General features: G+C 37.1%; 1 protein-coding gene across 1 annotated transcript in view; it reads right to left on the reverse strand.

Moving 5' to 3' along the window:
• The window catches only part of LOC101848951 (protocadherin Fat 4-like), an 86,086-nt gene that overhangs the window by 31,400 nt on the left and 31,148 nt on the right, over window positions 1-23,538 (reverse strand). The window contains exons 15-40 of the mRNA XM_035968496.1: window positions 22,768-22,938; window positions 21,263-21,427; window positions 19,694-19,782; window positions 18,936-19,134; window positions 17,483-17,907; window positions 16,237-16,330; window positions 15,300-15,464; window positions 14,603-14,770; window positions 13,530-13,688; window positions 12,826-12,969; window positions 12,515-12,554; window positions 11,639-11,851; window positions 10,793-11,032; window positions 10,495-10,504; window positions 9,825-10,119; window positions 9,196-9,386; window positions 9,039-9,045; window positions 8,562-8,736; window positions 7,719-7,867; window positions 7,099-7,260; window positions 5,125-5,410; window positions 4,121-4,242; window positions 3,225-3,476; window positions 2,495-2,650; window positions 1,370-1,534; window positions 559-723 (exon numbers count right to left, since the gene is read on the reverse strand). Of these exons, the coding sequence (XP_035824389.1) occupies window positions 559-723; window positions 1,370-1,534; window positions 2,495-2,650; window positions 3,225-3,476; window positions 4,121-4,242; window positions 5,125-5,410; window positions 7,099-7,260; window positions 7,719-7,867; window positions 8,562-8,736; window positions 9,039-9,045; window positions 9,196-9,386; window positions 9,825-10,119; window positions 10,495-10,504; window positions 10,793-11,032; window positions 11,639-11,851; window positions 12,515-12,554; window positions 12,826-12,969; window positions 13,530-13,688; window positions 14,603-14,770; window positions 15,300-15,464; window positions 16,237-16,330; window positions 17,483-17,907; window positions 18,936-19,134; window positions 19,694-19,782; window positions 21,263-21,427; window positions 22,768-22,938 (4,407 nt within the window). The remainder of the gene's footprint in view (window positions 1-558; window positions 724-1,369; window positions 1,535-2,494; window positions 2,651-3,224; window positions 3,477-4,120; window positions 4,243-5,124; window positions 5,411-7,098; window positions 7,261-7,718; window positions 7,868-8,561; window positions 8,737-9,038; window positions 9,046-9,195; window positions 9,387-9,824; window positions 10,120-10,494; window positions 10,505-10,792; window positions 11,033-11,638; window positions 11,852-12,514; window positions 12,555-12,825; window positions 12,970-13,529; window positions 13,689-14,602; window positions 14,771-15,299; window positions 15,465-16,236; window positions 16,331-17,482; window positions 17,908-18,935; window positions 19,135-19,693; window positions 19,783-21,262; window positions 21,428-22,767; window positions 22,939-23,538) is intronic.

The raw sequence follows: 23,538 nt of genomic DNA on the forward strand, positions 1-23,538 counted from the left end.
AGAAGAAGAAGAAGAAGAAGAAGAAGAAGAAGAAGAAGAAGAAGAAGAAGAAGAAGAAGAAGAAAAAGAAGAAGAAGAAGAAGAAGAAGATCAACATTTAATGAAGATGATGATAATTATGATGATAATAATACATGGCATTTATATTAAGGACATTTTCATAATTTACAGTGCTCAATGTGCTTTACAAAACATATTCGTAGCTTACAAAGACATAAAAATACATGCAGCATTCATGTCCATGGGCATTCATGTACACTTAAGTTTGTGTTTTCAACATGAATGATAGCTAATATAATTTGTTGACACCCACTGACTGTATAAGTAAACCTTTTGCATAAATTCTGGGTTTCAATTATCTTCATTGTGAGCTAAAACATGACACAAACTCTGTTGGCAGAACCTTTTTCTATTGTGCAGCAATGTACCAAATTTCCACAAGTACTGCATCTTTGAAACTATGTAATACACAGAAAGAAACAAATAATAAAAAAACAAACAAACAAACAAAAAAGCAAAACAAAACACAAAAAGCCCCCCAAAAAAAACAGAACTTACTTTATTTCTGGACAACCTGAGAGCGTTTGGCTGTTCGTTGACATCCAGGACCTGCACAATAATGTCCTTCTCCAAGAACATGGGAGGCTCCCCACTGTCTGTGACCTTCAACCTGATGCTGATTTCTCGTGTCCTTTCATAATCCAGACTGGCGGCTGATGTCGTCTGCAAATATTCAACCAGAGTCAAGGGTTAAGGAAATAGGTAAAGTATCACTGATCTTATATGAAATCTACAGAGCTTCATACTACTTTCTTCAAACTGTGAAAACTGCTGTTGACTATTCTATGCAGCTGTCATAAGTCAAACTCACAAGGAACCAACTGTTTCGTCATGAAGGAAGAATTGAAAAATATAATACAAAAGATTTGTTACCTATAAAAACATTACATTTTTTAGGAGAAAATATTGTATCAAATAGAAATTTCTCATCACAAAATGTACTACAATTTAAATATTCAATTTCACACACACTTACACAATCACCAAAAATCATATACTTACATACAAAACACAAGTATGTGCACAAATATGCACTAATGCATACACTTGCTTTCCATCTCTCTCTTTTTCTTTCTTTCTTTTCTTTCTCTCTCTCTCTCTCTCTCTCTCCCTCTTTTTTTCTCTCTCTCTCTCTGTCTCTCTCTCTCTCTCTCTCTCTCACCCTCTTTCTCTGTATCTCTCCCTCTCTCTAAATCATAAACACACATACATACTCACAAATATACACATTCACAAACACACACACACACACATACATATACTCATTTAAAAGCTTAGTAACTTGATCTAATCCTATCTCATCCCCAACCTTCAGCAAATTGCCAGCAGTGTAGAACTGCGAGCTGCCAGAAATGGTATAGGTGAACGTCTGGCCCTCATCCACGTCCTCCACACCTAGAGTGGCGACTGTCTCATCCTGAGAGTTTTCCTTCACTTGGATCATAGTGATGTCCTCACCATCCAAGAGCAAAGCCTGAGAAAAGTATGCACGGACAGTGTCAGTTTAATTATCAATATTTCTTAAACAATACTTAACTATAGTGCTTGAACATGGATCTGACTCGGCCCAGTAACAGAAATATGCAATGTTTGACCCATGATAAGAGATATGTGCACAACCTGTACTTTTTCATTATGGAAACTGTATGTAACAAATGAGTATTTTATACAATGTGATGTGGGCCATTGGCCTTAAATACTGAATAAACTTACTTACTTAAACCATGGATCAGGGTGTGTGTGTGTGTGTGTGTGTGTGTGTGTGTGTGTGTGTGTGTGTGTGTGTGTGTGTGTGAGCGTGCATCAGTATCTGTGTGGTTGAAAGCCGAGGTTGGAGGAGGGGGGAGGTTGAATTAATCATCAACAAACATGCAGGGCCAGTGGCAATTAATGGGGTTTTTTTATTTGACATCAATACATATCCTTTCAATTGATACCTTAGAAAAAAAATTAGCATGCAGCCTTTCAAATACTAAGAACACACATGACTCAAACAACATATGTACAGATGTTTTAAAGTAGTAAAGTCACCAAAATGCCAGTGGAGAAAAGTGGGCCAAACTGGGGAACACATTCTCCAGTAGGGCAGGACACACAGAACCCCTAGACAAGGAACGTGGCCAACTCCATAGACACTAGAAGAGAAGCTGTACAGGCTAACAGATGTATCGAGCAGGATGGCTCAGGATATAATAGATAGTGTGATGCAATCAAGAAGAAGAAGAAGTTATTCAAATTCATTCATGTCACATTGCAGATGCTTGGAGGATGTCACTGGTACGTCTCACTTCTTTTCTTTCTTTTAGTTGTATCTGTCTAACTTTTCCCTGCACTAAACGACTGTCACTGTGTCAACAATCCTCTCTTTGTTAAAAAAATCATAACACATTAAAGAAATTCGAGCACTAATGCTGAAAGCAAGTGGTACACTTACCAACGGTGGATCATTTGTGTCCTTGACCTCAAATTCAAAGGTTTTCTCCAGCTCTAGCCCAGATTTGTCAATGGCTTTCACTGGAAGAGAAAATTTCTTCTCTTCCTCATAGTTCAATGAGCTTCCCAAGTACACACTGGCAACACATCTGGTTCCCTAAAGACAAGAAGTGAATTTTATACAAGTCAACAACAGTACAAATGTAATTTTAACATTGAAATCATCATTAACATTTGAGTATCAAAACTGGTGAACTTAACCATGGTTGAAAACATCATCTGTGGCATTGTTTGCACATGCTGAAGAATTATTTGGTTGAAGCATAAATTCTAAATGTTGAAAAAAACAAGAAAAAAACCAATGTGATTACAATTGTAAAAAAATTGACATTGATTTTTTTTTTCTCTCTCCTAAAACATTTTCTGTCCTGGGTGTATTGCATTTAAACAGCTTGCTGATGACACACAGCTTTTAACACTTTGTGGTTACTTGGCACAATAATGCAACGGTAAAAATTATCCGTTCCGGTCACCTGGCAAAGTTGTGTACCAGGCTCAAGAAGTCCGTTGCAGTCACTCAAATGGCAGAGTGACCAGATGGGGTATTTTGTACTGCTGGCTGTGTGATTGCAGAGCGTTACGGTAAGCCAGTTGATAATTGGAGAACAACACAATAGGACGTTGTGTATCACATTAAATTTAATTAACAAAAAGCTGACTAAACAACCAACCTTTGTCAGGGTCAAACATCCTGGAGCGTCCACCTCAACAGCACTCCCCTCTACAATGACTGAAATGTCCTCGTTCGTGTCTGGGTCAAGGATGACCACTTGGCCGATCAAGGATCCCATCTCTGTGTCCTCACTGATGACAGGATGATCTGTCTCAAAATCTGGGAACTGACTTCCTCTCAGACTCTCCAGAGTCATAGAGTACGGTGGCTCTTCTACATCCACAATCTCAAACTCATACGTTGCTTGGCTCTGTTTGAAAAAAGAAAAAATGACAAATATGAATAATTAGCAGATATACTGCACATATACCCACTCAACAGCAATCTCTATGTGCTTTATAATCATAATTATAAATAATAATAAATAGTAGATATATTGCACTTATACCCGCTCAACAGCAAGCCCTATGTACTTTACAGTGCAAACAGCCGATTAGGCAAACAAATACTAACAAACTGACAAGATCTTTCACTGTTTATAGCAGGGTACTCATTCCCACCTAGGTTGTTGTTGTTGTTGTTAGCGGTCCAGTAGCATCTGAGCATTTACTCTTCTGTATGATGCCATTCGGTAATAGTTGCCTGTCTGTTCTAATTGTCCCCACCTAGGTGAAGTGTGGAAAATTCATGTAAAGTACTTTTCCAAAGGACACAACATCGGAACTCAAACCCACAAACCCTGATTGTGATCCCAGCACTAGACCACCTACGCCACATGTTATAACACAAAAAGTTTGAAGGAAGCACTGAAATTTAAGAAATTAGTTGATAGATAACTAGAGCATCCAGAAACATTATTGGCTTCCTGATCTACACCACAAGCTGAAAGTTCCATGCACTCAAACACTAACAAACTGACAAGATCTTTCACTATCAACTTTAAGGTTGACTCACAGATTTCGGCGGTGTCCCTGAGTCTGTCACAATGATCTCCACAGACACGGAGGAACCCTCCTCATAGTCCACAGGGCCAATCACAATGAGTCTGTCCCCATCAAAGCTAAAGATGTCGGAGCCTGAAAGAGAACAACAAACATGAAATTATCAGAGACCCAAAATTGTTATGATTAAAAATCCTTTTTCAAAGCCCTAAATGAACTCTAGAACACTATATCATGCATGGCTTATCATCTCAGTAAGTATAGGTGAGGCAGCGTGGTGGAATCAGGCGCTTGTCAAAATAATGATAGTGAAGAAACTGGCATTTTCCCGCAGGTTTTGGAACTTTTATCCCATCTTTTGGTTTTGGCTCAAAAATGTTTCAAACCCATTAAAGAACACATTTCTGTATTGATGTTTTACTGAAAAATGTTGATTTAAGGCCTAAAATATGTAAATTTTTAATTACAACGAACTCTCAAGCAAAGGAAGTAACGCTACTTTGGCGCCATTTTTTCACAAATTTTTCTTTGAATCTAGGTGACCCCAATTTCCTTCAATCGCTAATATCTCGACTTCTATTCAAGATAAACGGATATTTTTTACGCCAAATGCAAGGGAAATGAACCACCTTTCAGATAATACCAATAACTCCATATACTCAAAAACTGACGAGTGCTTGATTCCACCACGCCGTGCCACATATATTACTTTAATAGAGAAGCCTCAATAAAAAATAATATTGGTATTAACAGTAGACTATAGTAGAAGTGTAGGGCTTCATTTTCTTGTTACTTTTTTTATTTTTTACATCAATACCTCTTAGATTTTTTCCATTTCTGTCTTCTGAAGTTCCTTCCCTTTAAAACCATACCATTCTCCCCCCCTTCCTCCAGGTTCATCAAGCAAACAAAGTTAAGTTACTCAGTGTTGGCAATCACAGGTCATTGCCATTCTGAAGAAGATATTTTATTCTAGAGATCTTCATTCCAGAACTGAAAAATAAGATGGTGAAATACCTTCATCTCCGACTGAGAAAGTCAGACTTTGATCTTGATCTTCATCCACAGCAAAAACTCTGGTAACTACTTCTCCGTTGTTGATGTCTTCCTTTATCTGTGTCACATCGATAGCTTTCAAAACAGGCCTGTCATTTTCGTCTGTGACCTTCACCTGGAGTGTGAAGGTCGCTGTTTGCTGCGAAGCTCCAGAATCTGCCACAAAGATTTGAATCTCGTGAACAGACTCTGACTCAAAGTCAAGGCCACACCAGGTCTCAGAACACTCAGCACCACGAGCACTAAGCTGGGGAAGGCAATAGATTTCTTGACTTCAAGAGAGTTATTGTGAATTTCATACTCACATTAGTGCAATTATGTAAGGGTAAATCATGGGGTGGGGGAAGGTGGGATCAAACAGTGAGTTAAAAAAGAGAAAAGACAGAGGGAACCCAAAAATATTTCCACAATTCACAATGGCATAATGGTTGATTTGTTCTTTCTGAGGTCATCAGCACATTGGTGCACTAAATCATAAAGCATAAACTCTATGTAAACATTTCTCTGGTTAAGCCTTGATAGAACTTCTAATGGAACAACAATAATCAAAAATATTTCAAACAATAAGAACTTAAAAATGTATCATTCTATTAGACCCTCCTCTGCTTGGCAAGCATATATTCATATTATACTAAACAGATAATAAGTTAGATTCTATTGTAAAGACAAAATTCTTTTATAAATCAAATTCACTCATAAGGAGGGATTGTAAGCTGTTGTTTCCCATTTTAAATAAATGGATTTTACAAATATCTCTGATGTCTCCTAATGCTATCCCTCCCCCTTTATTGGCTCGCAAGATAGTAATAAAAATACCCAACCTCTCTACTGAAGGAAAAGTATACAAAAACATCTACATTATGAATTACATGTGCAATATTGCTGTAATACATACTGCAACCAATGTCTTCTTTCAATCCTTCTTTCTTCATTACAATAGAACCTGTGTAAGACGGCCACCCATTGTCAAGGAGAAAAGTGGCCGTATAAGACAGGTGGCCATCTTAAGCAGGACTGATCATAATGAAGAAAACAAACCATTCCTTTCGGAGGTTCCAACCGAAGGTGGCCGCATTGTGGTTGTTGTTGTTATTATGTTGTTGTTGTTTTCACTGGGTGGGGTCTTTTTTTTTTCTTCTGTTGATACTTTTGTGCGAGGGTGACAATACAACGAAAAGTGTCTTACAAGGAGGACCGAGTGCTATGGTAAAACAAACACATGGGTCACCACCATTCGGAGAACGAGCGATGCTTCTGTCACAAGTTCATGTTGACGTCTATATATAGTTACTTACTAGGTAAACAGTGACCACTCATCTCACTTACGATTTGTGTATGAGTTCTGGGCGGGGCTTATGGGTTATGAGGGATCACACACTTACCTAACCAGCAGCAGGAAATTTGTTACCTATAGGTCAACAGTGGGAGGGGCTTATGCAACATGATCGGTAGGAGGGACTACTTAACAACAACGACAGGTGATTGGATTATGACGGCTCGCCCACAACACCAGGGGACAATGCACAATTTATGACAAAATGTAATGGAGTCACTACGATGGCCGTCTAAGACAGGGGTTATTGCTTGGTGTGATAGGGGTTGTGAGTTAAAATATGGTGGCTGCGGCCGCATTGGACAGGTGCAGGGGGGGGGGGGCGAATGGAAAGTGGCCGTTTGTACGGGTGGCCATCTCATAGAGGTGGCCATCAGGGCAGGTTCGACCGTATTTTTATATAGCACAAAGTGCCCCATCCCCACCCCCCATCTTTGAAATTTACTTACTTATACCTAGATGGGTCGCTGATGCTTCCCAGATGCATACTGAACTTACCCAAACACAAAAGACAAACTCTCTGAATCTGACACAGTTATAAATATTCCACACATTTGAACAGATATCATAATAGACAAGAGGTACAAATAAAAAGAGCAGACCTTGAGAGTATCCTTCTCGAGGAAAAATCTTCCTTCAGCATCATCCAGTAATATGAAAGAAAATGTCTGACGCGAGGCTGAGTCACGGGGCAGGTCCTTGTTGTCTGGGTCATCACAGATCAGCTGACCAATCACAGTGGACTGAGGACTTCCTTCTGGAATCTTTGGGTTGGGGACACCGAAAACACAAAGTTATGATTTTATCATCAGGATCTCTTCGCCTCAGAACTATATTGTTCAAAGTGCACTCTATGGCAAAATGGTGTTGAGAAAATTTGCAGAGAGAAAAAAAGCAGCAATAGTTCATGAAAGGGGTAATGTGTATGCATGAGTTTGTTTAACTATGTGGGAGTGAGAATTTATGAGAGCTTATTCATGATAAAAATTGTGTGTTTGAGTCTGTTATTGTATGTGTGAGAGTTAAGCGTAAACATTAGGAATTCTTCCATCAACACCTCTGCAAAAAAAGAGGAACAACAACAATTCATTAGGAAAATAGTTTGCTTACTGTGTGTAGGGAGACAGGCTGATACAGTTTAAAGTACAAAATTATTTCTCGCATAACTAATCAAAACTAGTTCTATGAAAGAATATAGCCTCTCGTTCAGTAAATCTCATACCTTGTTCTCTGACAGTTTTAGTGCAGTTGGCTGCTCGTTGACATTGACGACGACTCCAGAGAAAACTTTGTTGAAGCTGTTCTGTGTGGAATCACTCACATCGACAGAAATATTAAATGTGCTTTCAGTCTCAAAGTCAATTTGGGCATCTGAAAAACATTTTAAAATATAATAAACAGATGTGAGTCCGGTGACTATAACCTGTAAGCAAGCTTACGCTGCAGAAGCAGGAAGGAAATCTATGCAGAGGCCTTTATAAGTTAAACTATACTCTATTGCTGATGGACCAAGACCAGCTAAAGCATCATATCACTACTAAAGGGCAAATATGTAACATATCAAAAGATGAAAAGATACAAACTCTGAGGCGTATCCTTTAAAAACCTAACAATGAACATTACAAACTCTAAGACCATGAGTTCTGCTCCAATATGTAAGCTCTGTGAAGTTTAGCATTCCGATCTAGGAAATAAATAGCAATATTATATGTGTTCCTAATCCTTTACGGCCACCAGTAATGAACTGATATGATAAAGATGAGATGAAAAAGAAAAAAAATATATCAATAGGGTTCATCATGATTAATACGGAAACAGAAACAAAACTTGACCATTAGTATTTTTGAAGTAACATAAACAGTTGAACCTGCTCTAACAGCCACCTGTAAAAGAAAATCACTTATATATATAATTCAATACCAGTTCTCACTTCTTCACATGCTTTTTTAAAATATCATGACAGTCCAAGACATCCACCTGTCTCAGACAACTGCTTTTATCTTCAACGGTAGATGGCCGTCTCCAATAATTTTGACAGTACATAACTGATCTATAGTAGACAGACCTTTAGTGACAGACAGCTGACCCGAGCTGGACAAAGCAAAGGCTCCCGCTGCAGCATCCACCAGCTGGAAGGTGTGAGTGTCCTCGGCGTCTTCATCCACCACTGTGAACTTGCCCAGGACAACATCCTGACTGTTCTCAGGGACTGAGATGACGTTTTTACTGAACACAATGTCCTGTGGAAGATAAAAAATAGATAAAGGTTCTACTTCATCACTACCTTAGAATTACAAAGTTCTATTTCACATTGTTGGCTGCTTTGAGTTACAGAGACCATCAGGCCAGAAACCAAATACTTCAAACTTTCTATCAAAATCATAAGATTATTATAAGTTGTTATCAATATGTTCTAAAAATAGCATTTGAAAAGCTTGAATTATGAAACTCAATATGTTTTTCTTTGAATTTTTCTGAACTAGGTAGGCCTACTGAGCAGACAACTTTGTAATATTCTTGAGGCGCGACATGTCTAACATACTGTAACACTGAAACATTTATAATATTTGTTACGTTTGAATGCAACAAAAATTCAATGCTTTTTGTCAAATGTTTTAAGCAGTGGAAACTGTGACACAATAGTTAGCACAAGAAAATGTGTTCTGAACATAGAGTGTCTTGCATTTTAAAGTTTCCACCAATAAGTAACAAGCAAAGACAATCTTACGGTTGGAGCTTCTCCGACATCAGCCACTTCCACCACAAGAGTCTTTGAAGCCTGCAGGTTGTCACTATCTATAGCCACAAGGATGATGGTGTACTTGTTTTGGTTCTCAAAGTTCAATGGTTGAGAAACTACAAGATTTGTAGAACACACAACCTTCCCATTCTGAGGAGACAGAAAGCATATACATCATTTTTAAGTCATCACATTCCTTTTCAAAATCTTAAGCTACTCAAGAGGTTGAATACCCAAAGTAAAGTTTCCCCTGCCTTCTGACATCATATCATTGGCCAACTGTTGAGAAGCACTAAGCTCAAAATTAACGCCAAAAAATGTTTCGCAACTTTTTATTCTGTTGTATAAGTTGCATGTTCTCAAGAAATAACTGTTGAAATTCAAATTCTAAAAGACAAAAAAATATATAACGTAAGTAGAATATATAAAAGAATAAAAGTTTTTTCTCTCGTAAAAAAATCTGCTTTCTAAAAATAGACCAGTTAAACAGCTTGACGACAAAATGGCGAAATCCTGAAAACTCTAGAAATAAACTAAATGGGAAAACAGAACCAAACCGACTTGAAGGAGGAAACAATCTGAACTTACACTCTGCTCACACTCAGGACTCTCTGACACTGCAAAAGTCCCACCTCCATTAACCAAAAGAGAGAATGTCACAGTCTGATCCAAATCACTGTCTTCAGCCTCCACTCTAGCGATGACTTCATCCACGGCAACATCTTCTTTTATGCTCAAGGTCGTCTCTTCCACTTGAACCGTGTCCCCCTGAGCTGTGGCCTTGAGGTTCTGAGGAGCTTCACTCACACCTGTGATACTGATGTAGAAGGTTCCCTCAGCCTGGAAATGGATAATGCTCATGATGCAGACAATCTGTAACAGACTTTATGTCATGTTATGTGTCATATATACAACAAGTATATCAAAAAAAGTTAGCACAATAATGACAATAACAATACAGATAATTTCTATAGCCCCAATACAAAACAGTTCAAGGCACTTTATAATACTTCAATTTACAGTACCAAAGAGGGCATTATCACATTACTTCAAATACATGTATTGTATATTTTGACTTGAGCATACTCTAAAATTGCTGCATATAAAGCTTTCACAACGAAATAAAAGTAGACAGGTGGTTTGAGCCTTCTTTTGCACATTCTATATCTAGAAATGCAAGTACATTTTAAAAAAACAGATTACAGTAAATTCTTTTGTAAGAGCAAACTTTTTTTTATTGGAAGTGGATTTGACACACCTTGAAAAAACTGAAAACATACAAACATTACATTAACAGGCCTTTAGATGAAATCTTCAGGGATAGAAAAAGAAAGGAAAGCCTAAAGGTACTTGGAGGAGGGCCTTAGATTCAGACCGAAAGGAGACGGGACAGCTGGATGGAGGTGGAGGCAACAGCCCAGGACAGAAGTACATGGAGAGATCTTGTTGGTGGCCTATACTCTGCTACAAGGTGAGAAAGGCTGATGATAACGAATCATTTTGGGAAATATTGCTTCAGAATGTACAGGGCATAAACAGAGAAGAAAATTAATTGCTGGAACTTACACTTCTCGACGGTTCCCCATCATCGGTGACAAGAACGGTGACAACGTAAATCTTGCTGATATCCAATCTATCATCAGTGGCTTTCACCAGAGTATCTCCATTGTCAATTCGGAATGCCCCCTCACTGTCATCAAAAATGCTGAAAGTGTGAGACTGTCCTGCGTCCTCATCCTGCACCGACAAACGTCCAATATTTGTTCCAGCAGGTGCTAGTTCTTCAACTTCATCACCTGTAAAGTACCAGAAGAGATCATCATCATCATTATTATCATCTTCATCATCATCATCATCATCATCATCATCATCATCATCATCATCATAACCATCATCATCATCATCATCATCATCATCGTCATCATCACCCTAATGAAGATCATTTCTATAGTGCCCACTCCCATACAATACAGCTCTTTAATTTTCATATTCTTTGAACACAACCTTGATATGATAATGTCAAATGCATTTTATATAGAAGTCCCAATGAGCATTGTTGAGGACTTTTTGATATCTTAAAAGCTATTTTGCTGCATACAACAATCTTCGATGATACATTATCATCTCCTGGATAGAACAGTAGCAAGTCACAGATGTCCCACCCCCTTCCAGCAGATGAACACAATTTATAGTTAGGTGCAGGGAGAAAACACAATGTAGAAGTTACCATTGGCCATGATACTGAATTTTGGAATCAAAATATTCACATAAATGCTGGCAAGTGCTTATGAGTACATTGAATTTATCACTGCCTAAAGTTACCTAAGCCAAGGAACAAAAGACAAAATTTTAATAACTGTCACAACCATTCATTTCTAAGTATACCCAAAAGAAGACCTTACCACTCAATTTAATGTCATGTGGAAGATCATTTTCGTCTGTTACACTGATCTCCAGGTCAAAGGTTGCACTGCCAGGAGGTAAACCATTATCTTTGACAAGGACTTTGATTTGATGGGAACTTTGAGTTTCATAGTCCAGAGAACAAGAGCTTTGGTCATCACTCGAGCACTGGGAAGGGGACACAACCTGGTCAGACAAAAAAGTCAGATTATCTATCATTGTCAATCAATGAAGTAGTCTGGCAAACCGGAACTAAAACAAGACTCAAACTTGGAAGAGATGGACTGAATTAAAAATCTTTAAACAGGCTGCTAATGAGTAATACAGACAATGAGACTTTGCTGCAGTCAAAAAATTTGACTTACATGTTGATTAATATATTATTATTTGTGAGGCTTCTAGGTGAAATCAGGTGCTCGTCAAAATATTAAAATCAAAACAATCAGCATTTCTCGGCCAGTTTGGACATTTTTTCTAATTTTTTTTTTTTGACTCAACATCTTGTATGTCAGTTCAAAAGCACTTTTATGTGTGGATTTTATTAGGGGCACAACAAAATTTAATTTGCCGTTTCCAAAGACTCTTAAGCTATGGAAGTCACCAAACTTTGACGGCCATTTTCTCACTAATTTTTATTCTGAAACCAGGCGACCCCCACCTCCTTCATCGCAAAAATCGTGACTTTCATTTCAGATAAATGGACATTTATTTCCTCGAAGGCAGGGGGCAAATAAATAGCCTTTAAGATGATACCAATAACTCCACAAGCCCGAAAATTGATGAGCGCCTGATTCCGCTACGTCTTGACACATTTATCTATTACATCTGATTGGGAATAAAACGTTGTCGATAAATATCAAAATTAAATAACTTACGCACCACAGCTTTCAACGTTGATGTCATACGACAAGCAATCTGCACCCAGCATTCCATACAAAATATGTAATGATCATTTTCATGTACAACTGATGGCTTCTATAATTATGTCCTGACAGATTTTCAGTTTACTATATGCTACAAATATATCATTCAGAATAAAAACACGACATCAAAGAACTGCAGTCATTAGAAAGCATTGAACACTATCATTAAAATTTGCACACTAAAAATCAGATAGAATTTTTTTTTAAAGCAGCTAGTAGAGAGTCTAAAACAATTTTGTAAGACAAAAAAATTACAAAAGTGCCATAGTTACCATGAGCTTATCTCCCTGGATCTTAAATTTCCCATTAGCGTCATCAAGCAGTGTGAATTCAAAGTCTTCAGTACTATCAGAATCTGTTGCTGTGAAGAATCCCACAACTGTGCTGTCTACACTGTTTTCAGGAACCTGATGGGGTGAACAGATTAGATAATTTCAAAGATATCGGTACATAAAAGGCTGGAAACTGCTGTCTGCTCTTCCCAGAATCTACACCATATGTGCCATCAAACATATTATTGTTGGGGTTTTTTTCACGCGATTGTTGAACAGGTGATTGTCTTGGACAGACGGCTGCTTCAGGTTTATAGATACAAACAGATCATTTTGAAGAATTTCTTGGCCATGTGGTAAAGTAAAGAAGAAAAAAGAAAGAAATATGCATTTTCAATTAGGCATAGACACCACAACACTTTGGGAGCAATAAGTTGAGGGAAAAAAGAAAAACTAATTCACTTTAAGAATTGCAGCAAAGAAAAAGGAATGGCTTCAGCCGTCTCTTTTTGATGGTTCTGATTATAAATCTTGCACAATCTACAATTTGGAGCACTTCTCTATTTGTTTTTCTGTCTGACCATGAGATTCTGAGTTTTCTCCATAAATACCACATTTCAGCAGCTTCCAGTTATCTTTCCAATATACAAAACACCTTTATTCAACACCCTGAAGCATGACAGGAAACACCATACCTCAGTTTGTGACAAAAGCAGCTCTGTAGGTGGCTCATTCACATTCCGCACAAGCACCGTGACAGTTTTCTGAATACTGTAGGATGGAGTTCCATTATCCCAAGCTTCCAGGACAAGATCAACACTGGGGCTGCTTTCATAGTCAAGGGCTTTTGATACCTGAGAGGGAGAGAGACATGAAGATTAGCAATCTGTGGACACTGTAGGCCTACTTATGAACTTATTACAGGAAAGATTTTAAAGAGAATTCAAATGTGAGATTCTTCAAATTAATGTCTGCATGATATTAACTTTTTTACTATTTCGGTTAAAAGAAAATGCCTCTAGTATCTGCTCTAAGCTACACATACTTTTAAATTACATGAACAATCTAAAGTGTGTAAGACACTGAACAAAATGGGAGTATGGAAGGAAAAAATAAGACAAAGAGAGAGAGAGAGAGAGAGAGAGAGAGAGAGAGAGAGAGAGAGAGAGAGAGAGAGAGAGAGAGAGAGGGAAGCCATTCCACACACATGCATTTATGGCTGCACTATGTTTTAAGACATATCTCCCCTTCAATTAATTGTCTTTTTACTCAGTTGTAGTTTTAGTAACCGTTTTACTGTATGTGTAAATCAAACAGGTCAGACAAAATGCTGACGATAAGAGGTTTAACTACATAGTAACATACAAACAAAAGAAGGAAGAGAGATAGGGGATAGATGTTTGATAGGTATAAAGGAGCAAACCACACCAGAAAAAATATCTCTCTCAGCCTTGGTTGACCCTGTTTGTCATGTGTGTACTTCAATAGCTTGGACTTAACTGACCAACTATGTTATAACGCCTCAAGGCCGTAACGTGACCTTCTTGATAAAAAAGGATAACTTGCGTTACTACTCATTCTCACAGAGGTCTTGTGTTTGTTTGTGAGCACGTTTTATAATTATTCGTCAAGCTATAAGCATAGCCAAGAACGTAACACTATTGAAGCCCATCCTCTAAATGATATAAATTGCGTTGATGGGGGCTTAAAAGCAACTACATTTTTTTTTTTTAAACATTGGCTAAAACAAAAAAAGGCCCTGACTCACAGACAAGCGACTGTTGACCAGTTCAAAGCTGTCCCCAGGCTGCTCCAGAATCTTGAAGGAGTGAGTCTGTCCTGCATCCTGGTCCACAGCCGTGAGCAGACTAAGGGAGGCCACCGCGCCCTCCTCTACCTCCAGCTGGCGCTGACTCAAGCCATCCAGGAGAATATCCTAAACTCAGAGAAACAAAAATTTGGAATACAGATTCCGTCTGTCCAAGACAATCACCTGTTCAACAATCACATGTACAAATAGCCACTTCCTACTCTCCCCCTCCCCCTCCCCACCACCCACCCCTTCCAATGTGTTTTTCATTAATAATAAAGACACTGTCAAATACATAAGCCTGTCTAAGACAACCACTTTCCTCCTCAACAGTGGTTGGCTGCCTTGAACAATTTCGAGTGGGTTTTTTGGGGGGGTATCCATTGTTGCCCCCTTTGTTAAAGGGTGGGATCGGGTGGGATCAATCAGCATGTCCTTTCTAACTGTTGCTTGGAAATTCAGAAGACAACTGAGAGTTAAATGAAAGAAAACATCAGTGTTGTGAGAAGTATCAACTAAAGAAGAAAAAGAATGAGGAGGAAGAGAAGGAAGAGAAAAAGAATAAGAGGCGTAGGAGGATGGCAACAGTAACTGCAATGATGATGACAAAATGCAGATGACAATCGTAATGAAAAGCTTATATTTCAGATCTTACCTGTGGTGCATCGTTGACGTCTTCCACCTCGATGTCGATGTAAGTGGTGACCTCTGAACCCTTCCTGTCCACCATTTTGAGGCCAACAGAGTACTTAGATCGCTCCTCATAGTCCAACAGAGCACCCGTGGTCAGCTTGGCAGTAACTGCAGTGCCACCTCCTTCCTGAAAAGTAATGATAATATCAATAATAAAATAATCATCATCATCATCATCATCATCATCATCATCATCACCATCATCATGGTGATGATAATGATAATGATAATGATAATAGTGATAATAGTAATAATAATAATAATAATAATAATAGTAATAGTAGTAATAAGAATAGTAGTATATGTAATAATAATAATAATAAAATGATATTTAATAGTTCACCCGTCAATGTCTGAAGATGACCAAAGTCTTCGTAGAGGAGAGTTTTACAACACTTGCAACACAATAAGCTCATGTAAGTGCCGAAGATCAGAGGTGTTAGGCAGATTTATCAATGTCATGCTCATACTGTGCTGTAACAACATTGGGGAACTGATGCTTTTTCTTTCCTCATCTGTACTATCATCATTTTTCAATTTTTACTCTACTTATTTTGTATGTTTGTCACTCTCATGAACTGGTATTTCCAGGGTGCCTCAATAGTCGAAGCAGACTTTGTGCTATTGAGGCTAGAGAGGTGAGCAGAGTAAGTCTGATTCCCTGTTTGGACTTCTCTGTTGACTTCCACCCCTTAGCGCTCATAAGACCTTAAGCAGTTGCGAGCACTGTAAAACCTTACTAAAACTAAAACAAGAGGTGTTAGGAGAAAGTAACCCACACAAAAAAAGAAAAAGAGGAGATCAGGACAAGCAAGCAGAACCACCCTCACAGAAAAAGAGCAACTTTGCCTCTTGCATGTTTGCTTCCAGCACATTATGTAAGAGTACCCAATACTCACCATAGGCTCAGTCTCAATATCTTTGATGACAAAAACATCCTCAAAGTCAGTCACAGTTATCTCCATCGAGTCCTTGTTGTCAGGGTCCATAAAGCTAAGAATCTCCACGTTTGATCCAATTAAGGTATTTTCCGCCACGGATAAAGCATTAGGGCCCACAAACATTGGGGGCTCGTTTAGGTTGACAACATCAATCTCTAATGTTGTGGAAACCTGGGAAAAAAATTAAGATTTTTTTTTTAAATAAGAGTTTTACGGCACTTGCAACATAATAAGGTCATATGAGTGCTGAAGATTAGAGGTGTTACAAGAGAGTAACAAACACAAAAAAAGAAGGAAGAGAGATCAGGATGATAGATGTTTGATAGGAAAGAATGAGCAACCAAAACCAGAGCACCCGCCAACCACCCACAAAAATTAAGAAATGGTGAATCATCATCATCATTATCATCATCATTATCATCATCATCATCATCATCATCATCATCATCACCATCATCATAATAATAACAATAACAATAATAATAATAATAATAATAATAATAATAATAATAACAATAATAATATCTCCACTAGTCAAGTGCTTTATACACTTTAGAATAGTGTAAAGAACACAAACAATGGTAATAACAGAGAGGCTCAAGAAGCAACATTCAACTATTGGAAAAAAAGCTATGAAAAAGAAGAAAACTATCACTTAATCTATCAGTCAACATGAAAAGACACATCATCATCATCATCATCCGGTGCCTTCCCGACTGGCGTGGGCGATCATGGACCTCCACTTCACTCTGTCTTGCGTTGCAGCAATGGTGTCTGATGTTCTTGCTGATCCTAGCAATGTTGTCATCTTGTCCAGTATCTTTTCCCTTTGTCTGCCTCTACCTCTCTTTCCATCAAACTTGCCTGCTGTTACAATATACTCCAATGCTTCTTCCCACATTGTGTGTCCGAAGAAATTTGCCTGTCGTTTTCTTATATTTGTCATAAGCTGTCTTCTGCAATTTGCTTCAACCAAGACTTCTTCATTTGTTTTTCTAGCTGTCCAAAGGATACGCAGCATGCGTCTTATGAACCACAACTCTGTCGCTACAATTGTTCTTTCCAGCTGTTTATTGATTGTCCATGCTTTGCACCCATATAATAGGATTGACTCGATGTAACTTTTCAGTACTTTTTTTCTCGTTTCCTGTGACAGATTGATGTTTGTGAGTATCTATTTCATTTTGTGGAAGGTTGCTTTTGCTTGGCAAATGCGGCTTTTAATTTTGGTGTGACATGCAAGCCGTAAACAGTACTGACAAACAAAGAATGGTCACTGCCTTGTCTACTTACTGACAATGGAGGTTCCCCGTTGTCTTTCACTTCAACTTGCACAAAGTATTTCTCTTGTTTCTCAAAATCCAGAGGGGCCAGCTGAACTAACTGGTTCTGAGACTGGATACCAAAATGCTCTGTGTGATTGAGCAATGTGAATTCCAAAACTTGACCTTCATCTTCATTTACTGCTAAAAGAATACCTGTGAAGAGAAAAGTAATCCAATTATTGGAATCTGACATAAAATGAGGGTGTGATGTAAAACAAAAAGAGTTGTATGTAAATACAATTGGACATTGGTACCACATAAAAGTTGAGCATGAACTTGAGAACAAAGAGCATGTTGCAAAAAACTAAGCTTTGGAATCAGCATAAAAATTCTGAGATGACAGCAAATTTTTCACAATCCAAAAATTTTTTAAGGGACAAACAAGCAAGTTTCACAATGATAAACACTCAGAAGCTTACAAAAGTAATTAAAACATCACATTTAAGGACTGTCCTGCACTTCCCTATTAGCAATACATGCCTCATTTTGCTTAAACATTTTTTAAAGGAATACCAACTTGTTAATAACAATGACCTTTCTGGTAATGATAAATCTTTTGAAAAAAATCATCATTGAAGTTTATTTAGCTTCTTATATAATTGTTCAGGGTTACCTTGACATAATGAAACCATTAGGTGAAACAAAACTGAATGAATTGGAGTAAGAATTATAGAGAAATGGGATGGATATATGTAGCCATCCTCATTGAGCCTGTTCTTGAATCTAATGATCAGCACATGAATTTGTTGTTGCTGTTCCTCTTTGATTGTTTTCAAGAAGAACACACAAAAGGGGTAAACTAAAGAAAGGTTCAAAATACAGTTGAAATTGTCCAAAATGGCTCCCTATTATCCAGGAGAAAAGTAGTTGTCTTAGACCCGTAGACACCTTGGACATTGTCATTATGTTGTATTAAAAACTGCAAGGGGTAAGTAGGAAGTGGTCATTTGGACAGACAATTGTTTTGGACGTGTGGCCGTTCAAGCAAGTTTGACTATACAACAATCCTTTTGAGGAATATCTATTCTCACAGCACTGTCTCGTAGGATGTAAAAGTGTTTCACATCTATAATACATCAGGAGTGCATGCAAGAATAAGTACTTTACAAATAAAGAAAAACAAAAGAAAATACCACTTTCAGGAGGGGAAAATTGGTTTACAGTGGGAAGTACAATACACTTATAGATCTACAATAATTCATTAACTCCTCAAAATAATATACATAATGTCCCCACAAATATGGACAACCTTACAAACACACCATTGAATAAAACAAATCAACAAATTGTTAGAGCTTTCTCTCAAGGATGCTTCCTCAAACACTCACCAACTAAAGAGTTGCTGATTTTGTTCTCCCTGATTTGACTAGAGCTCAGCGCCACGCTGTGTGGTGGATCGTTCTCGTCAGTTACTTCGATTATTTTTGCCTTGACGAAACTCTGAGGTGGTGAGCCATCATCAGTCACCGTCACGTGAACCAGCACTTCTCTGGAGCCCTCGTAGTCCAGGGTGCATACCTGAAACATACATCTTTATTAGTAGATATTTACTTACTTTTTTTACTTTTACTTTTTCATCCTCTGTTGCAGTTAAGCCTGATAGAGATGGGGAGATGCAGTTTTCTGTGGTAGGCCAGCTCCGCAGCTCTTTCAATTGAGAAATTATGATTTCTCAGTAATCTGTTACTAGATACAGCGTACCAAAATTAGCTTATAAAGATTTTAAAGAAAATTTTATTTGAAATCGAACACAGTTGATATGTTATCTAAAAACAAAACATTATTACTGCTGTATATTCTCACTTTTGTCAAACAGTATGCTCTAAAATTTTTCAAATAGCTTCCTTAAAAATTATGTAAAGTTGAATTGACACACTGCTCTGAAATCATGTTGCAGTTCTCAAAGGATCCTAAACATACCTTGTCATTCTGCTATCATTGTCACTCCAGGTATTTTGGAGAAGAAAAAAAATTAAAAAATAAAGAAATTTGTAATCACCTCTCCGCCACAAATCTGGTTTGAATCCTTGACATATAGCTTGTCCTCATCGATGTAAAATCTTCCCATTCCGTCATCAGTCAGCTCATACGTAAACGACTGACGGTGGTCCCCCGTGTGATCAGCATCCACAGCTGAGAGAGTTGCCACTAACGTGCCTTCCTTGCTGTTTTCCTTCACCTGACAACATGGAGGTAAACAGGTTATGAATGAGTTAAGCTATTAATTTAGGTAAAAAAAAAAAAAAAACATTTTTTAACCCAATGACATCAGGGAATGAAACGTATGCAAACATAGTTTTAGAGAAAAGTACTGTATGCAATTTCATTCAATATGATGAAGATTGAACTCAGTTTCACACAATAAAACAGCTATGGTCAATTCAAAGGCATTCAGTTAACAGAATCTGCAAAGGCCTAAGCGTAAAAAATCACAACTGATTCTTTTCTCCCATGGCGTTTATGTTAATCAGGAACTTATTTCTTATAAAGTCAAACATTCACAATAAAGATCCTACTTGAATCTGAAAAATGAAAATATAACATATACGGCTAGCCGTACTTAATGAGTCTAGCCGTACTTAACCGTACTTATTCTTAATATGATGGCTAGACTGACCATTTTTTTAAAAAATAGGCCTACTGAATTGTAAATATAAATTTTTAGTGTGCAGTACCTAAAGTATTTGTATTTGAGACGAAACCAGGTGCCTTAATGACAGTGCATGTATTTTAAACCTCCTGTTTTCTAATGTTAATAGGGCCTGAGATAAGTACAGCTAGACTGGCAGTCTAGCCGTACTTAAATACGCCTAGACTTCTTGGCTAGCCGTACCTAGACAGCCAGGCTAGCCGTACTTAAGGACGACTAGACTGTCAAGCTAACTGTGCTTAATATTGATGGCTGAATTGTAAATGAAATTTTTAGTTTGCAATGCCTAAAGTTTTTGTATTTCAGACAAAACCAAAAGGTGCCTCGGCTAGCCACTTCGTTCTTTTTAAAACAAAAGTTAGTCTTTAAACTCTAAGAATTGTCAGACCCAATCATCTATTTAGACAAATTGTACCTTCTTTATAATAGCTCTGATCTTCAGAGACTTTTTATCTCTTTTCATGTTATTTCAATAACAAAACAAACCCATCAATGGAAGTGCCTAACCTACATCTGAACCATAAATGTTTAAAGCAAGTTGAGTTCCATTAATTTATACCTCATCCATAATATGTTACCAATAGTATGATTTACAGTTTTCCATGAGTTAACATTTTTTGTGGAACATAATACAGTTTTCCATGAGTTAACATTTTTTGTGGAACATAATAGGATGTAATAGCGACTCGGAACGAAACAGAACAGACGAGGACAGTAATAATAATAATAATAATAATAATAATAATAATAATAATAATAATAATAATAATAATAGTAGTAGTAGTAGTAGCAATAATAATAATAATAATAATAATAATAATAATAATAATAATAATAATAATAATAATAATAATAATAATAATAATAATAACAATAATAATAATAATATTAATAATAATAATAGTAATAGTAATAATAGTAATAATAATAATAATAGACTGCATGTATATATAGCACTCTATCCTATCCATAGAAAGACCACAAAAAACAACCCACTGGCATTGCTTACCTTTGTTTCGGAGAATACAACATCTGTTGGGGGTTCGTTGACATCCGTCACAATTATGTTAAATGTTTTTGCAAACGTCATCTCCGTTTCGCCTTCATCTACAGCAGTTATTGTCAGTGTGATTGGTTTAAAGTTTTCATAGTCTAATTTGGCAACATCAGCAGTCTGGAAAAGAAAAACATTTTTTTAAAAAAGAAATGACTTCTTCCCCTGGATAGAGCAGAAAAACATTCAAACTCTCTTGTTCCCTTTGTTTCATTTCAAAAGTATTAAAATGAAGCTGTATACAAGAAACTGAATGGAACTATTTTACTACAGGTTTGACTGTAAGCTACGTTTTCCAAAGACCTTAAAGAAAGCAGATTCCTCTTTTCCTTCATGGACCAGGCATTTCTGCTCAAGTGTCTGGTCAAGAACTGACAAAGCTTATGAGCTCTCGTAAATGATCCGCAGTGTTAAGTACAAAAAGAAACCAGCAGGAAGAGTTCATTTGGCCAGAAAACTGTGGTACCAACATTGATATATGTCACTCTAAGCTGATGTGTTGTTAATGGATGCTGGAGGTTTGTACACATAAACCTAATAGGAGAAACGAGTAGTTTGTCTTTTAGAAAACACAAGCAGAGACAGAGCAGGTACTAATACAACTCCAGCGAATCTAAACTCCAAATCGCAAACTGCTTATACTGCTCATAAAAATTAGAAAATGCCCTTTCACTGTTGTCACTTTTTAAAAATCAATTTTTATCCATAAGCCATCTATATATTCAAAATCTGACAATTACATAATTCCTACTTTCATGGTTTTAAGCCTTTGACAAACTAAAAAATGAAATGAACAATGTATCAAGCTGAAAAATATACTATGACAGTATTGAAAATAATTTATATATGAAATAAACCACACTCATTAATTATGAAGTATTGCGAATAACTGGAATGCATCTATTATCTATTTGTGACTGTTTTCTTCATTTAATTTGACTTTAGAATGAAAGGCGAGAGGTCATTAAAATTTTTTTAAACCCTAAAACTCTGCACTGAACAAACCCGAACAGCAAATGAACAGCAGTCGATCTGCACACGCAAGAGATTGCTATTCCTATTCTTCTTCTGGAAAAATGAAAGAGAGCTTCAAAACAGACTGCAGCACCACCTGAAGCAAAGAGCGAACTTCCGGCGGACACTTTTTTGGCTGAGTGGCCCATCTTGTTATGTACTATCTTTGATTCGACTGTGATCCTTTCGTTTGATGCCCATCATCGCTTTTCTGGACTCCTTTCTCTATTATATATTTGGCAACTTGGAAACACATGTGTCACTTTTATCTCAAGATTTATTGCTCCATTCCAGTAGAGTGTAACTATAGTAGGCCAATTACTTTCAGTTGATGTTAATGCACCGATCATTCCTTTCATTGAAAGGGGGCCCAGCTTGTAATTACTATATAATCAAGAACATGGCAGTCAAAGCTTTAGCTTTCAAAGACAAATCTAGTATCATACCAGGAGAGAGTTGTCTTCTATGTGGAACAGATTGGATGCTGGACCAGACAGAAAAAACGTATGCTCATCATTCTCATCCTCATCAGCTGCAGAAATGCCAGCCACGACTATGCCATTTGCGTTTTCTTCCACGTAGATTGTATCTGTGTTATTTCCATCTATCAGTATGTTCTGGAAAAGATTACACAACAGCATTTAGTGTTTGGTCATTCAACCTCCTATTTAGCACTCATTATGACATTTCAAAAGTAGGCTATATATATATATAGTACAAGAATGTCCAACGATGAAGCAACACTTTTTCCTTGCCGTTATATCATTAAACTTTAAACAGGCAGAAAGGAGGTGAAATGAAATTGAAAGAAAGAGAGAAAGAAAAATGTTAGAAGCTTCAAGGAAACATACAAGCAAAGTTGAAATATCTAAATGGTTGATACAAGTAATAAAACTAATTTTAAAAGAAGAGGATCGGGTGATTTTGAATGAGAAAGTATCACCTGTAACTAACTTCAAAACTTAAACCAGACACTGGGAGAAGTATAGGCTTATAGATCTATATAAACCTTTTATAAAACTAGTATAGAACCTTCATTATTCATTATTCATTGACAAAAAACAAAAATGTGTTCAGAACAATAATAAAACATGCATGTCATTATCATAATCAGACGTATTAATTCCACATCTTCTTTAATTAAATGTTCTCCAAAAACTCTAACATGTCAAAAGGCTAATCTAAGAGACAAAATCTTTTCAAAATCTTTATATTAA

Source organism: Aplysia californica, unplaced genomic scaffold (assembly GCF_000002075.1).
Source record: "Aplysia californica isolate F4 #8 unplaced genomic scaffold, AplCal3.0 scaffold00062, whole genome shotgun sequence".
NCBI lineage: Eukaryota > Metazoa > Mollusca > Gastropoda > Aplysiida > Aplysiidae > Aplysia > Aplysia californica.